This window comes from Dermacentor andersoni, chromosome 3 (assembly GCF_023375885.2).
Source record: "Dermacentor andersoni chromosome 3, qqDerAnde1_hic_scaffold, whole genome shotgun sequence".
NCBI classification, from domain to species: domain Eukaryota; kingdom Metazoa; phylum Arthropoda; class Arachnida; order Ixodida; family Ixodidae; genus Dermacentor; species Dermacentor andersoni.
The window spans coordinates 143563022-143579728 of record NC_092816.1 but is presented as its reverse complement, the minus strand read 5'-3'; the positions used below and the strand labels follow the sequence as shown (position 1 = coordinate 143579728).

Here is a 16707-nt window from a genome sequence, read left to right as displayed (position 1 = left end):
GCAGAGCCGCTTCCGTTGGGCACTGCGTATTCTGCATGCGGTTGCCTGTTGAAATGAGGCAGCAGCTGTGCTCGAAGATCGCATTACCAAGAAGCGTGATCGTCGGCCATTTTTTTTTTTTTTTTTTTGCAGACGCACGTTCTTCGGCAACAGCATAGTACCTGTGCATACAACACCCACACTGCAGCGCCAAGCCGAACGCTGCCCTCGCTCCCCTGTCGAGTCATTGTATGTGAGTGTTATGGGGCGTCCACTTGGTTTAATTGTTGTTTTGCAACCAAGCTTACATTGCGCAGCTCGAGTTTCCGAGAAACAAAACGTGAAAGGAAGCTCGAGTCTGCGGTCGTCGAAAACGCCAAAAAGAAGAAAATAAACTTTATTAATAAGAATGGACCGGCAGTTTTTGTAGGCATGGCCTCAGGAGGCGGCTCGAACTCCTTAGACTCGGGCAGCATCTTCGGCTTGCCGGACGGCCTAGTGCTGGTCTTCCAGCACTGAACTTTTGAGAGCCGCCTTCCAGCGCCGCCTAAACGAGCGTATTTATCTCTACCGCCGGAATGTGGTGGTGGTGGTCAAAATCCTTTTCTTTAGTAATGTGATCGCTCTTTCACAGAAGTCATACGGATGAAATGGAAAAGGGGAAGGAGCATAGGGGAAAGGTAGATGAGGTAGGTGTCCGAGATAATTCTCCAGGGTATAACTAGACATGCTCTCGAAAAACAGCATCAGTAGCGCCTGATATGGCGAAGCCTAAGCGGAGTGGAGCGTAAACATTGCTCAGCTATGTCGGTCTACTAGCTTGACGAGTCCAGCTGGCTGGCAGACGCATCCGTGGGTATCCGAAATTTCAGCCATCAACACAGGCTAAACGTCTCCCTCATCTCTCTCAAGAACGTTGGTTCGCCTCTGTATTTGCGTTCCGGCGGGGCGTATCATCATAGTGACGCTCGGGTACGAGTAGTGGTACAGATGACCCGGAGTTCCACGTAGACTCCACTCGATGCCATCGGCGAAGCTCTCGTGCCAGCCGTTCATGTTGAGCCCGTTCAGGTTGGCCGCGTGGCATTTGTTGTACCACCATGCGCCGCGGAATTTTATGGCGCAGTTGTCCGGCGCGTTGTCGTGGTCCTGGTCGAAAGTGGTGAAAGCGCAGTTGTGGCCGTCCCTGAGAGAGTCCCAGCCTGCGTGTTGCAACGTAAATTTGTTGTAAACTGGCGCGCTCAGCTTGGGAGAAAGCTGCGTTGCCAGTAAATGGTAACCTTGAGATTTAAGATTTTTCCAAAGCGTACCTCTTTTTTTTTCCAAAGTTCTTGCAATTTCGCGTAATTTTACCGCATGTCATACCCAAGAGCAATGCTTTAAGACCGACAGTACAGTGCATCTAGCACATCATCGTTGTGCGTTTGAAAACAGTAAATCACTTGATAAAGTTATACATTATGCCAACTGAAAAGCATCTGCAAATCACATGGACTTCAAAATAGAATAGTGCATAATATTCAGGTGCTTCTTTTATTTTTATGGCATTCCATGTTGCGTAGCATGAATAATAAACGCAATTGTATGCAATGCAATTAATTATATGAATGCCTCATTTGGAGGTTACCTTCCGGCACAGTTTGTGATTGGCCTAGTGGAGCAGAAAAAAAGCATCGCTTGGCATTACATATTGCATAAAGTAAAATATAAACACAATTTCACTCATCGAAACGTGTTGTACAACACCTAGTACCCTATAATGTAAAACCATTCCAATCTGTTTTTATTCCAATCTCCTGACGTCAAACTTACGTAACTGCCTGACGCAAGCACCGAGTGTTGACTAGTAGCTTTCTCTTAACAGCCCAATGAAACGCTCTCCTCCCTGTGGAGGTCAACATTTGTTTGCTTTAAAAACGAATAGCATTGCCTGCATTGAGCGGTTTTTCTTATCTAGTTGGCTGACAAGAGGTGAAGAGCCCGCTCAAGTGGAGAGAGTTTCTATGGGGCTGAGGCAGCGCAGCGAAAATAGATAACCGGATGAAGAGGGTGGTGCCGGCGTCTGCCATTGGTCCGCTACACCTTGCAGCGCTTGCGGTGGCCTGCCTAAAATCGCGGCGGCGTGCAACGTACAGTTAAAAATGCCGCTAAAACGGATCCTCAACAAGGAATAGTTGGCAGAACGATGTCATATACCTCCCGAAAGGGCTCGATAACGTTACCATGTAAAAAGATTTATTATGCGCAAATACATCCATGCTCTCCGGCAGGTGCGAGCAGTGTCTGAGTGATCCGTGGGCAGCCATTTTCTATTCCGTTCGGAACGTTGCACGCTCCGGCTATTCAGAAGAAAAATAATTTTTTTTCGGCATAACATACCATCTTTAATTCGTAGACGTAGCTATAACGTGTTGAGTTTTTGAGGTTTTGTGACGTGCGTGATAGACAGGCGAAGTGGATGCTGCCCGATAACATTCGAGCAGTAGCAGATGGCTAATGGCAAAAAAGCGTCAAATCAGAAATGCTAATGTGTCTTTCGTTCGGCCTAACGCTGCATAATCTTTGCGCACGTATCGTTTCAGATGAGCCATTTCCGCGCTTTTCGTGACATCGCGTGACAGACAGGTGAAGTGGGGGTGGCCCAAGAGTTTTTCCACCAATTATGAAGGGATGATTGCAGAATTGCAATAGCAAACTTGGGAATGGCTTTAGGTTATAGCGCCCCTACTTACTCCCCTAACCAAACTCAACTTGACGTAGATTGCAACTTGTGTGTAGGGTCTGCCTAATTGTTCCTATTATACCGATAGTGTGCCTTCATCGTATCTAACTGCAGCGAGGAGAACAGTCAGCGGGAGATTTATGAAGCTGCTATGAAACAACTGTTTTTGTTCATCCATATATCGTAAGCGAGGGAATTGAAATCCATTTTAGAGCGCAGCCCAGTCAATTTATACTGTTGCCGTGCAATGACGCCATGTCTGTAGGGAGGGGGGAGGGAGAGGGGAAGGAAGAGGGAGCGTGCAGCATGGCGCAAGTAGGCTGCATATTGGCATATTGTGGCAAAGCAAAGGCTACATAATCTAATTTTCCACAAATACATCCTCTACGATTCTCGATTAAATAATCAAGCTACAAAAATTAAGGAATAAAAAAATATACAGAAAGCAGTGGCCATGATTGTCCATGCAGGTGAATAGCCGAACGGCCTGAATCTTTGTGGAAAGTTACAGCGCTTATTAAAGCAATTCCGCGCTTGAGGGAGAGTATTTATTACATTAGGTATACCTCGGTGGCGCTTGCTGTTTCATTGCGTAATTGCTAAGAAAACACTGCCGTTAACCAGCTCATCTGTCATGGCATTGGAGGTGGCTGTGCACGTAGGGTCATTCCTCACATGTGCGTAGTATCCAGCGCTTATGGAGCGCCGCTGGCTGCCTCCCGTGGTAGGAGACCCTGCTCTACTTTCTTGCAATCACAGTGTGTAGTCAGCGTATATTGCTGTCCATAGAAAGGTGGAAATTGCATGCACCTATGCAATTCTTGCAGATTAAGAGAAATGACCTACCCCACACTGCGAACACAGATACGTTCAGTTGTAGTTAGTGTCTGACTCTTATTTTCCAAGTGTGAAAAAATATGTTTAATGCTTAATTTGCTTGGTTAACCACACAAAAAAAAGCCCCATCGTTAATATGATCTCAACGTACATTGTTTGCAACTTCAACGCCGCGAAACCGCGGTGCTGTGATATGTAAAATGCAGGTCTCAGGTACGCACCAACTTCGTTCCAGGCCTCATATAAGCACGCTATTTTTTCAGAGCGTAGATTCGTTATAAAGGGTATTTTTAATCATACAGATTTTTAATATAAAATTGTAGTAAGTACAGCGAACTTGTCGTTCTTGCAGTCGAGTTTCAAGACGAGACTTCTATACTTTGCCGCTAATAACGTGCGCTTCAGAAGATCAATAACCAACGCTAATTAATTAAGTTTTCATGAGTGCCTTGGGGACAGATGTCAGACAGCAGATTTAGAGGCAGCGACATTTTCACGCACACCTATCTCGTGTAGCTTGAAAATCGCGCCTAATTCGAGATATTCGTCGTCAAATTGTAAAGCTCAAGACAGGCAATGTCAGCGCCCCTCACTGTGCGTCAGACGGCAGCGCGCCGTAAGGAAGTGCGGGAGCAAAGCTTGAATGATAGCATGCCGCGGTGAGTCCTGACCCGACACGCAGCTGAACGTGCTTGGCAGGCAAAGCGTGCCGTAATCAGTAGCTGCCGCGACTGACCCAGACGCTCGGTTCCCAACTTCCTCGCGCTTGCCGTCACGGGGCAGTGCAGTGTGATATGATAGCGGGGCCGAACTTATCGGCCCTCATGTGGCGCTCAGTTTTGATATCGCCTGGTTTTATCGCTGAAATTCGATAATAAATATTTCGAATTTCGTGAGCATTTAAAGGTTTTGAAAAAAAAAATGAGGATGCATTAACATACGACTGCCTTCGACATCACCATTTAAACTGCCCCTAAAGCACTAAAAAAAGTAATCGATGCGTTTTATTATCATTTTTTACGTAGCCTTATGAAGCAGGCGCTATAAGCGGCAGAGTATGTCCGCCTCACCTGGGAACACGTCTGCGAAAACGACGTTTGATGTTCTGATAGCGTTAATATAGAAAATCTGTATTTTCTATAAAAAACACCCGGTATGGCCCATTGTTCGATCTCTGCAACAGCACATTATTTCTGCCCTTGCTCCCGATATAATTATGTCTCACTACTACATTCCTCAGAAATAAGGTCGTTACAGAGGTTAAGGGTCGATCTTTCCCGTCATAGCAATAAATTGCTGTCCTCTAGTCTACAAGTTATATTCGCTGTCACAATTTGTGAGCGTTGGTTCTCAGAGGCTGCCATAACTCGTAGCTTTTTAACTTTGATGTTCAAATGTAGCTGACCAATAGTTATTCGTTGAAACTAGCATATATATGTTTAAATCACAACGAATGACCCTAAATCAGAAACCCTTGTAACTTTCATATGTATATATTCTCGGAATGTGAATAATTGGTGCACCTGAAGAAGGCGGCAGCCCATAAGAAAGGTATGTACGCGAATTTACCACAAGAAAGGCATATGTATAGGGTACTGAGTATTTCTTGTTCGTATAGAAGTTTAATGGATGCCTTTAAATTGTGGTCATGGTAATGAATTTATACATCAGCCTAATGGTCTTGTCCCTAAGCAGTTCTGCATCTTTAGCTAGGGACGTTTCATGATAATTTCTATGGATAAGATAAAAATAAGTTTTACACATGTATACGGAACAACGCTACGCAACACTGTCCTTATACTAGAACTGTCTGCTCTACATAGATTGTTGTACATACCAGGTGGACCAAGGAGGTTTCCCAACTCCAGCTTGAAGTGCTCCTCTTCCGAACCGACCTGAAAACTGTCGTATTCGATTGAAACGCTTTCGCCCGTATCATTCCTCAGGACGACCCTCAGTTCCATGTTGTCGCAATCGGCTGTCAGAGAGTGCAATGCCTTGTTGCCTGTTAATGAGAACGTTGAAAATTAAAATGTTACTTCAATGCCTCTGTAAGCAATGTTGTCATCCCAGCAAAGAACATGGATCGTGACGTTGTTCTAGTAGCGTTTGTAAAAAAAAAAAATAATAAATAGAATAACAACAGGGAAGTGCTCACTGCAATACACAAGAAAAAAGTGTGTTGCCTTTTTTATGGGTGTTACCAAAGGAACGCTCTGGGCTTCATTTATAATACTGAAATACCGTGCCAAATTAATAGTGAGCTAAAGGTGGATGCAGTGGTTCAACAAAGTGTGCTGCATATTTCACGTACGGATAAAACATGTTTTAAGGAGATGTGCTGTTGGGTGAGTCTGTTCATGCTGCCAAACAAATTAAAGTAGCGCGGACAAACCTGACAGGACAAAGAACAGCGCATGCGCAGACTATCAATGATTATTCTCCTTTCTCCTGAGACACAGCAGTTGGTCGCGACTGCTTTTGCTCTTCGCTCTCTTGTCCGTGGCTTTCACGCTGTCCTGCAAAATTCTAAGAACGTGTGTTTTCAAGGAATTTATTTTTCGTAATGCTTAACACGCTTTAACTCTTACTTTCATTTTCAGTCTTCAACAATCGAAAATATGTTTACTGGCTGATACTGCAGTTAAACTGACGAAGTAAGATTCTACTTGTTTCGCTCTGCAGCTCGCGCATTTGGCGACAGTGACTGTGTGCATCTTTTACGTCTACGGTTTTTTTCATCCTTCCCTTATATTGCCACATGGTGTGGCGCAGCAAGAGACTGAAGAAGAGGAGAACGAGGTTCGTCTCGGCATCGCGCGTCGCCGCTTGCGTTTTCGTAAAGTGCAACCGCCTGTATCTTGATTCAGCTTGTATACTCCAGCAGGGTATACGCGACAATTTGGTGGAGGTGCTGGGCACGCTCAACTTATGCAGGAGACCCCACTGGGCAGAAAGAACCTCGACCCACAGTTGGAGTTGACTCCAGTTCACCGCACAAGCCGGCGAATCCGAGGCCTCGCCCCAGAGTTTGGAAACCTCCAGGAAAAAGTGATGACTGCAACCACTGCGACTTCTACCGAACGGGTGACACCAACTTATCTGACGCTGCTGAACTCCCAAGTGCCGACGGCTTTTCATGGCGATACATTTGAAGACGTGTAATACTGGCTGGCGGAGTTCGAGCGCGTGGCTGCGTTTACAACTGGGACAACAACGCCAAACTCAGGAACTTCTACTTCAGCCTCCAGGATGGTGCTCGCACGTGGTTTATGAACCGCGAAAGTGCCCTGTCATCCTGGCCTGAGTTCCAGCGCAAGCTACTGGAGACTTACTCCAGCCCCGATCGCCGAGAAAAAGCGGAACGGGCCCTTCAGTCACGCGTCCAAAAGCCCAACGAGAGCGTCACGATGTACGTGGAGGACATGATGCGTCTCTTTCAGCGTGCCGATCCGAGCATGTCGGAAGAGAAGAAGGTGCGTCATCTGATAAGACGCGTAAAGGAGCAGCTCTTTGGCGGTCTTGTTCGGAATACGCCCAAGACTGTTGCGAAGTTCCTAACCGAAGCGGCTGAAAACGTCGAATATTAGGGGCTATAGTACGGTTACAACCGCACAACGTGCACAATCTCAGATTGCGGTTGTCGACGTCGGGGAGGCTGACTTCCGTCAGGAAGGACTTCGTAGTTCACGTCACTAATTCGCTGCAACACTCTGTAAGGTCCGAAGTAGCGACTCAAAAGCTTCTCGGATAGTCCTTTTCGGCGCACGGGAGTCCACGGAAAAATTGATCACCAGGTTGGAGGTCGACATGTCGATGGCGGAGATTGTAACGGTGCGCATCGATGCTCTGTTGTTGCTTTATGTGCACTCGGGCAAGCTGACGGGCTTCTTCCGCGCGTTGCACGAAAAGTTCGGCATCTTGGGCGAGGTCGAGATGATCCATGTTGTCGCACGGCAGCATTGCTTTTAACATAGTCTGCACTTCACGGCCGTAAACGAGGTAAAACGGCGTGAAGCGTGTTGTTTCTTGCGTGGCAGTATTATAGGCAAACGTTACGTAAGGGATTATCTCGTCCGACGTCTTGTGCTGTACGTCGACGTACGTACATAGACAGCATGTCAGTCATCGTTTTGTTCAGTCGTTCGGTCGAGCCGTTTGTCTGTGGATGATAGGCAGTGGTCCTTCGATGGGTCGTGCAGCTGAGTTTAAAAACGTCTTCAATCAGCTGTGCTGTAAAGGCTTTGCCTCGGTCTGTGATGACGTGCGATGGGGTGCCATGCCGTAGGACGATGCTCTGTATGAAAAACTGGGCAACCTCCTAAGCTGCGCCTCGAGGCAGCGCCTTTGTCTCAGCATATCGCGTTAAATAGTCCGTGGCGACGATTATCCACCTGTTGCCAGAAGATGACAATGGAAACGGGCCCAGAAGATCCATGCCGACCTGGTCGAAATGTTTGCCAGGTGGGCCAATCGGATTCAGCAATCCCGCAGGCTTCGCAGCTGGCGACTTTCGGCGCTGCCATTCACGGAAGGCTTGGACGTACCGCTTAACACACTAAGCAAGTCTCGGCCAGTAGTGGGATTTGCGCACTCTATCAAGTATTCGCGTAAAACCCAACTGGCCAGACGGAGGCTCGTCATGACAGGCGAACAAAACTTCGGCACGGAGGTCTGCTGGAACGACCAAAAGGTAGGTCTTGTTGGTGGCAGCGGAGTTCTTCTTGTATAAGACGCCATGCCGTAAACAAAAAGACGACAATCCTCGAGCAATATGCAAGGGTATTGTTGGGTTTCGTCCTTCCAGATGTTCGAATATAGGCCGTAGTGCGTCGTCTGCGTGCTGCCGTGTGGACAAATCAGTAACGCTTACGGCCCCAAGGAAAGCGCCGTCGTCCTCAATGTCGTGGTCGGTATGTCGATAGGGGCGCGCGAGAGTGCGTCAGCGTCTTCGTGTATGCGGCCCGACTTGTACACGATGGTCACGTCGTACTCCTGCTAACGTAAACTCCACCGTGCCAATCGTCCAGAAGGGTCCCGGAGACACTAATACTAATACTAATACTAATAAATAGCTGTTATCTGAGACTTGTGTATTGCGTGAATATCGCTACTTATCCTAAGCTCGTCAAGGAAGGTGAGGTACATTTTTTTGCCTGCGTTCTTTACTCGTGATGTAGAGACCAAGTTGACCGAGAAGCGTTATGATGTTGATTCTGTAAAGTTTCCTTTCCGACTGGATCATAAATTGTCCCTGTCACCGTCACAATGTGCGTTTCTTGTTTCTCTAAATGGGACCACATGCCTCCACAGGGCCGACTAACTAATTTTGTGGCCATGATTACCAGGGCCAAAGTGTGAAACACTGGCAGCCATCTTGTAAAAGACGATCAGAATAAGGCTGGCAAACGTCCTGAATTTTGCTGGACTGTGCCAAAACTTGAGTGTATGTCCATTCTCCCGATTTGACCTTGTCGAAAGGGGCAAACGTCCTGACTTTTGCTTTTCTTTTTTCGTCTGGATAACTTTATTTAAACCAGATTTCCTTTTTTTTATAGTTATGAGAGCTCGTTCGCCCGTTCTTCTTTATTTTGTGTTCTGTTACATTGCCAGAAACATAAAGTGGTTTGGTTTTTGTTGTGGAACTGCTCGTGTTCTATACTTCCACAGTTCACTGTACTTCTATCCGTTTTGTTAGGGGTGGTAGCGAGACATCTATATCTTTACCTTTCTTATTGTAAATCACGGCGCGGCTTGACTAAAAATACTCATATTTGTTGGGAGTGCACGCTGGCAGCCCCTGGTAGTCAAAAAGTCGGTTGTCGTTAGCCCCCCTCCCCCTTCCCTCCACGTCACAGCGTTTTCATCCACTCGAGAGTTAGCAACCCTAGCTAAACCCCGCCGCCCCCCGTCAGCTTAAATTAAGCCAGCATTACACGTTTTATATCTAGGGCTTGTGATAAAGAAGAACGTAGTAAATATTACCGGATGGACCAGTTGTACACAATGAAGGAGATATCGTAATAATAAGGAGAAATATACGATACAGAATAAATAAATGAGACTATTTCCAGCACATGCGGCGTAGTCAACACTTGTGCGTCCTTACCGATCCAGTATTCTTTAGTTGGATCACCAAAGCCTGTGGCGTATTCCGTCCAGTTTCGATAGAAGTAGTAGGCGCCGTTCCCGAATTGCCCGCGCCGCTGTATCACCTGCGTAACGTGCAAAGTTAGCAGAAAATAGAAGTGCTCCTATTATATAACTGGCTTATTTTTGCTTAATCATGGTATAATCTGAAAAAAGAAAAATCGCTGCTAACAGGAAGTGACGACTTCTTGAACGTTGCTCAAGAAACGGAAAGAATCATCAACCGAGATCTGTACTTTATCCTTGTTCGTTCAGTTTAACTCGCCCACCAAATACCACAAAATAAAAATAAATAAAAATATACATCCTCAATAAAACCTCAAGCATACTTCGTTAATGGCTGACTATACCGATCTATTCCTACAGATTCATAAAAATGTGGAGCATGGAAATGACAGTATGATGAATGCGGTGCTTATTCTCTTCACGGTCCATAGGTTGGGACACGTGAGTGTACCTTATTGAAATCACTTGTGCATTTCCACGCTTTCGGCATGATAAACACTGTTTCACCCATATTTCTGCGGGAGGAGCGCGAATATTCGTATTTCAGAGAAATTGTTACGATACCGAGAATGAGCAAACGGCATAAAAATTTGAGAGAAATTTAGGCACACGTGAAACTGTAAAATGAACCACTTGGCGGGTAAACATACGCGTGATAAATTTAAGGAACAGCGTTCTGTTTTGATATTTTAACTTGAAGCAGCGTTCTCCCGCAAGAGAAAATAAATTGCCGCGCACACACCGTCCAACCTCCTCCGTCTGTATCCATGTCACAGTAAACCACCTTCCCTGTGATGTCGTCCGCACGAAGGAAGACGTTGTAGAGACCAGTCGTCGTCTGACCCCCGTGCAGGTGGTCGACGCAATTCTGTGGCCGTATGCTTTCTGCGAAGAGAGTCAATAAAGAAGCTCACAAACCAAGACGTGGCATGGAAGTTGTGGGCTGATGCCAAAATTTGTCTTTTGTACCAAGTAAGCAGAGTTTCATATCACTCCATATGAAATTCTCTTGTTGGATATTTCTGTCGGCTCAAGGCTGTCAGAATGCTTCAATAGTTTTCAACTACGTGTTTTTTTTTTTTTTTTCGCAAGTCCGTCTAGAGCTCCGTTGTCGTCCTCTATAAATTTTTGTAAGGCCCTAACGGTAAGGGGGTTACCAGTGTGACAAGAAAACACATTCGATGGTGTAAACATTTAACAGCGTAGAGTTCTTTAATGTTCACCCTGTGAATGGTAAACTAACGCTTTTGATTTCGCCGCCATCAAAGTGTTTACACACTTAGGGGTCGCGGGACCAAACTCGCGACCTCGTGCTTACAAGCGCAATGCCAAAAGCCACTACAGCCAGAATGACAGGTAAGGAAAGAAACATAACCAGAACTGTTTGTTTCACTAATGGGAGATCCTGGAGCCTCAAACCTAAGTATCGCTTTGTCATGTACTTGTGCTGCACCATTGTGTGAGCGTCAAAGCTAGTGCATGAATTACGTTCGATGCTTCTCTCATGAAGGTAGCGTCCATATTCGCGGAGTGTACTGTGCAAGATGAAACGAGCGCATGCTTACTTTTGATGTCGGAGAGAATCTTGACGAGCTCGTTGACACGCTCCTCTGCTTGCACAATCGAAGACGGCAACGTAGCCGCGTCTGACGCACGCGTGGCGCATAAAACCACGTAGACGGAAGAGAAGGCAAGGCACAAAAATTTCCAGTTCATTGTTGCTAAACCTTTGCGTCCGAAAATCGGAAATTGTGAACTCGTTCGGCCCTGTAAAGCAGTGTAAATCACAATAACAGTATAAAGCCGACATAACGAACATACAAATGAAGCTGGCAATCGTTCATTATAGCAGCTTAAGTATGCCTAGACAATGATAGAGACGCGACACCGGCACTGCCCTAATGACAAAAATTTGGAATCGGTAATATCCTCGCCGATACAAATGTCTCCACAGGAAGTTCAGTAGCGGCTGGACCAAGAATTCTGTGTACTATCACTTCGATAACAAGGTAGTCTATTACGCATCGCAAGGAAAATTGTCGATCGCTGATGCTGCGTTTTATGACTGCTACAAGTATATTCAAGCATATGCCCGTGACTAAAAAGAACAAACAATACCAGCGCATATTGAGTGGATTTAGCTGTTATTTCTCACGTAATAAAAGAAATACACTGCGTGATGCGGCAAAGAAAATCAGTCTTTCTGGAGCTGGCAACTCAGCACACAAAGTTAAGGGTGTGCTAAGCAACTTCAGAATCATCATCAACATAATTATCATCATGATCTATGTCCACCGTAGGTTGAAGGTCACAGTAACAATCTCCGATTAGCCCCGTCTTGTGTCTATCGACTTCAAGTCATTCCTGCGAATTTCCTAATCTCATCAAACTACCTAAATCTTTGCCGTGAACTCCTCTGCGTGACCCTTCCCTCTGGTGCCCATTCTGTTACGATAATCGACGACAAACCAAGTTTACCTTATCTTCGGTGAATTTCCACAAGCTTACTGGACAAGCTTTATAAAATGCTATATATACACATTAGAACCGCCGTACTGCATTTTCTCATTGCCATAATTTATAATGTCTTTCAGTGAACATAATTTTATACGTAAATACCAAATCCATATTTTTACACGCTTTTATTTTCTTCTATCCTCTGTCTCTCTGTCTCTCTCTCTCGCTTTGCGCCTTTGAATTCCTAATCCGTTTCCCAGACAGATTAGCACAGACACGACTATGCACACGCTGGAAGACTTATGAGTCTTTAAATAAATATATTTCTCTCTCTCTTTCTACTTTGAGAAACCACAAGATAACATCCTTCCCGAATACATGGCCTCCGAAACTCTATTTTTTTCTCATTCTCAACACGAATATCAGCCGCACCCACTTTTCCCCGAACCTTTATACCTAAAATGAATGCTGGTTCTTGAGATTTACATGGGATGTTTCTTTTACGGTCCTTATTTCCTGCTCATGTTTCTTTGAAACCCTTCCATTTCCAGCCCCTCAGGACAATCCTAGTGGAAAGCGCTCATTCTAACCTTCGGATTTCTAGCCTAAACGTATGCTGTCGCTCATGACTTCAGAATGCTTGTTGTGTGCGTTCGAATTCATTTTTACGCATGCAGAAAATCCATTCTTATGATTCGAGTGGGCTGTCGCCACTTGGTCCCGATAAACGTACTCAAGCAAGCTGGCTGCCAATCTCTCTTTAACATGCAGTGGCGTTGTGTTGTCATTTCGTGCACCACGTTGCACTTTATTCCACTCTTGTATTCTAGTACACGTTGCTTTTATTATACTGCTGTGGTGTTTATGCCACTCTGCGGTAGCTGCCGGGGCGACAATATTTGTTCCTCATTAACATTCCCACCTAGGCGCAAGCTTGTCGGGTGACAACTACCTTATTAAAAAAAATATGTCTTGCTCTTTATGTTTTCCCTGTATTTGAACAGCTCTGCGAGGCAACCGCCGAGCTGAGGACACAAACGTGGTGTACATGAGCATGTGAATAAACGAGGTAAATACGTCATGTAAGCTTAAAAATTTAATAACTCGAGAATAAAAGTGCTAGTATGCCAGCACCTGTCTGCGTGCCCTTCAACATTCAGATAATTAATTTTGGCTTGACCAGCGACCACCGCTTTCAGAGCCTAATACTGTGCGTTTGCCACATAGTAATGTAGCCGTGTGACAATATAGTCGTTACAAAAAAGCAGCCCATAATCTGATACCATTATCATATAGGATGAGACAATAGTGTAAACCGAAATTTAAACACCTTTCCTGAAGTGCGTACATTTATATGTGGTCAACGCACATAGCAGTCGTTGATCAAAGAAAAGAAAGGAAGAATATTGCGGTTTTCTTATTTATTTTCTCACATGCCGTATTACTGACAAAAACAAAACAGGTCGACACTCCAAATTAACAACTGCGACATTGTCACTCACTATTCAATCGTTGTATTTCGCCTATTAAACAGTGAGAAATTACCTCCGTTTTGTTAGCTCCAAAACGGAAAAGATATTCGTATACAGTATCTTGGAAGAGCTACGTGATCTCCGCGTTTGTTCTCAAGATTAATTCATGTCTATACAAGTATGCTTACTGGCGACCACACTTATATAGTAGTGAGGCGCTCGAGGTGCAGCTTCACATGCAGGACACACTTAGAGAAATGTTCTCGTGACTTGGTATGTGCTTTAAAGTGTCATTTAGGCGAATTACTTGGTATACACAAGCTCCTCTTACTGCTGTGCTGGTACACGTTAATTATAAATTTATTAGAAGCGTTTACGTGTTCTGTCATTTGCGCTGTTATTTAAACAGTCTTCTTTTTTCACTCAGTGTTCGGTCTCTGCTCACAGATTTGTCTCAAATAATTTTAGTTTGCTAAGAAACCATGCCGCTTAGATAAAGATCCTTGGTCTGAAGGCCAAGTTAAGAAGGAATTGGTGTATAATATTGACAACAGGGGTTTTTCAAGCCTTCCGCCGTGCACTTCCTTTCCTGCGGGACAGTTCACTCCAGTTCAGTTCAGTTTATTCCCGCTTCAATAACAATGAGTAGGTAACAGATAGTATGAAGACGAGGGGCCCCAAAGTCAATGACTGCAACGGCACCCTCGGTTCTTAAAGGAAAAAAAATACCTATGCAAAACGTGGGTTAAAGCAGTAAAATAAAGAAAGTAGCAGAAAAACAAATCAGCGCAGTGGTGAGAGAAAACAAACGAAAAAGTAAATACATCAAAATGTATAATTATACAGAAGAACATGTTATAAGGCATGGAGTAAGCAAATGCGCACTTATTATAAATAGTACTCTTCTTCCGTCAGTTTTCTTTATTTTCGTAATTACGAGACCGCAATAAAAGAAACAGAAAGACTTACCCGAGACAAATGGAAGGAGCTTGAGCCCGCGCCAACACACCCGACTTGCAATTTGATGCTGCGAGGCCTCAGCAGACCGCTTCGGTCGCGAGCGTCATCCGGCACGTGCGAACGCCTTTCCCGCCAAAAGCGAGCGCTGCCCTTCTAAAGCGCGTGCAGTACTCTTGCCCAGCGTGAGGCGCGCGCGCGCATTCGCGGAAAACCCCGCCCGCATCGGCACCGCCACTCACCGCAAGCCGACTCACCCACGCATTCGCGTTGCGAAATTGAGGAGGAGAAGAGCAGGCAAAACATACACGCAGGCGTTCATCCTCTCGCCAAGCGGCCTGTTGACGCGCATCCGCACAACACGCGGGCATCGGCCGCCGGAGCGCGGCGCCCCCCGGGGGTTTCGCCGAGGGGTCGCAATGGCCGCGCAGACGTCGGACGACCGTGGAAAGGCCGGCAGATTGCGGGGTTACGTGGAAAGCAGAGGTCGTTAAGGCCGCAAGCGGAGTGTCCGTTGCACGCGTCTCTAGACAGAACGGCAGCGGCGGAAGAGGGCGGCAGCACATTTGAGCGGCTACGTGGTACCTTTGCTGGTAAAGGAAGGAAACTTTTCGGAGAGTATACGCTTCAAGGAAATTCCACGGGGCCACAGATGGCTCGTCCTCAACAGATATGTTGTATGAGCGAAAGTATACCGCGGTTGTCAATAAGCATATACTAAAATGGGTTTAAATTCGGATCTAATCTCTCAAATAGATATACAAATAACGGCACCCCATGGAGTACTTAAAGGTGTTATTCCACGGAAAGTTCAGAGACATACGAGTACGGACGAACGATGCCGCTAACTTTAACTGGACTGCCAAAATTGTAGTCAGTACAGTGCCTTCGGTATTTCTGTTAGGTTATGGACGCTAATATGACATAAACACACGAATTTTAAGAGCCATTTCTGTTTCAGTAGTCGCACTTCCGTGTGGTATGCTGACGAGCAGCCCGGGTTCGTGACAATTTCGAAGTGCGTCTGCTGAACGTCCCTGCTTCTTGTGCACCCCCCTTCCGCTTAACTCTTTCTTTCTATATCTCTAAAGCTTTAGTTTATCATGGCTGATAAGGATATTAATTACGTACTTGGGAATTGAATACACACCGCCACCTCTACAAAATTGGTCGTTTGCTTTTGCATGCTACTTTACGTAATATTCGTCCCGTCTCGAGCGGTATCGCTATTGCTTGCGTGAAGGATACAGCCTCCTCCCTCGAATTCTAAAATAAAGACACATCAGTGCATTGAATACCATCTGCAAAGACACTAATACCTTGTTCATAAAACGGTGGTTGTCATTTAGTGTCTTTAACATCAAAATCGCGATGCCAACTAGTGTAGAGTATTTTATTCTCTGCTTAACCGAACAGATAATGATCGCTCCTTCGACTTTCCCGTAAGGTCTCAACTGTGCGATACACAATATCCCCACTCAAGGAAAGTTATTGTTACTTCCCCAATTAACTCATTTTCAGTTCATTTTTTTCATCTCAACATATATATGGGACTTCTCATGTAATTGCTTGGCACGAAGTGGTATGCGTATTCCCCAAATGCACCAATGCTTTCTTTAGAAACGTTCACTTCTTGGGCAGTTCGCGCATCATGTTGTGTAGGTAAGCGTCTCTCCTGTCCACATTGTTTCTTTCTGCCCTTATTCCACTCAACGATACAACACAACGCTTTCTTTGTCGTGACACTACTGCATGGTGCACCAAACAAGTCAGAGGTGAAGCGAATGCATTTCTGATGGCGCATGATTGAAAGATCTGTCGTAAAAGCGAGAATTCATGCAGGAAGAAACGGTGGTGCAGTCCTCCGCAGACAATGCTTTAGTGCTTAAAGTATTCAGCTTTGTCAACTTCTTCAACTAATTAATAAAAAAAGTAGAGAAGCTTCGCCCTCGCAGTGACCATACACGTGCTTTCAATGGCACGTTGAGGAACTGCAGCTGATCAAAAAGAGTCCAGGGTCCCCCACTACAGCGTGAGCTGTAATAGGGTCGTGGTTTTAGCAGGTGAAACAGCAGGATTGAATTGTATTGAGATATCTGTTTACGCGGATGACATCATTTAATTTCT

General features: G+C 45.4%; 1 protein-coding gene across 1 annotated transcript; it reads right to left on the bottom strand.

Annotated features, from left to right (window-relative positions):
- Positions 1-349: 349 nt before the first annotated feature.
- Positions 350-14919, bottom strand: LOC126525113 (ficolin-1-like). The gene is made up of 6 exons (XM_050173172.3): positions 14593-14919; positions 11260-11461; positions 10437-10579; positions 9648-9753; positions 5376-5543; positions 350-1181 (listed from the first exon to the last, which is right to left on the bottom strand). Exons 2-6 carry the CDS (start codon positions 11408-11410, stop codon positions 865-867), a joined length of 885 nt encoding a protein of 294 aa, XP_050029129.2. The 5' UTR covers positions 11411-11461; positions 14593-14919; the 3' UTR covers positions 350-864.
- Positions 14920-16707: the final 1788 nt, after the last annotated feature.

Excerpts from the sequence above, each read along its gene's own strand:
- LOC126525113 (XM_050173172.3), bottom strand. The coding sequence starts at position 11,410 with ATGAACTGGAAATTTTTGTGCCTTGCCTTCTCTTCCGTCTACGTGGTT. Across the intron at positions 10,580-11,259 it reads GATTCTCTCCGACATCAAAA|AAAGCATACGGCCACAGAAT; the intron begins GTAAGCATGCGC and ends CTCTCTTCGCAG. Across the intron at positions 9,754-10,436 it reads CAGACGGAGGAGGTTGGACG|GTGATACAGCGGCGCGGGCA; the intron begins GTGTGTGCGCGG and ends CACGTTACGCAG.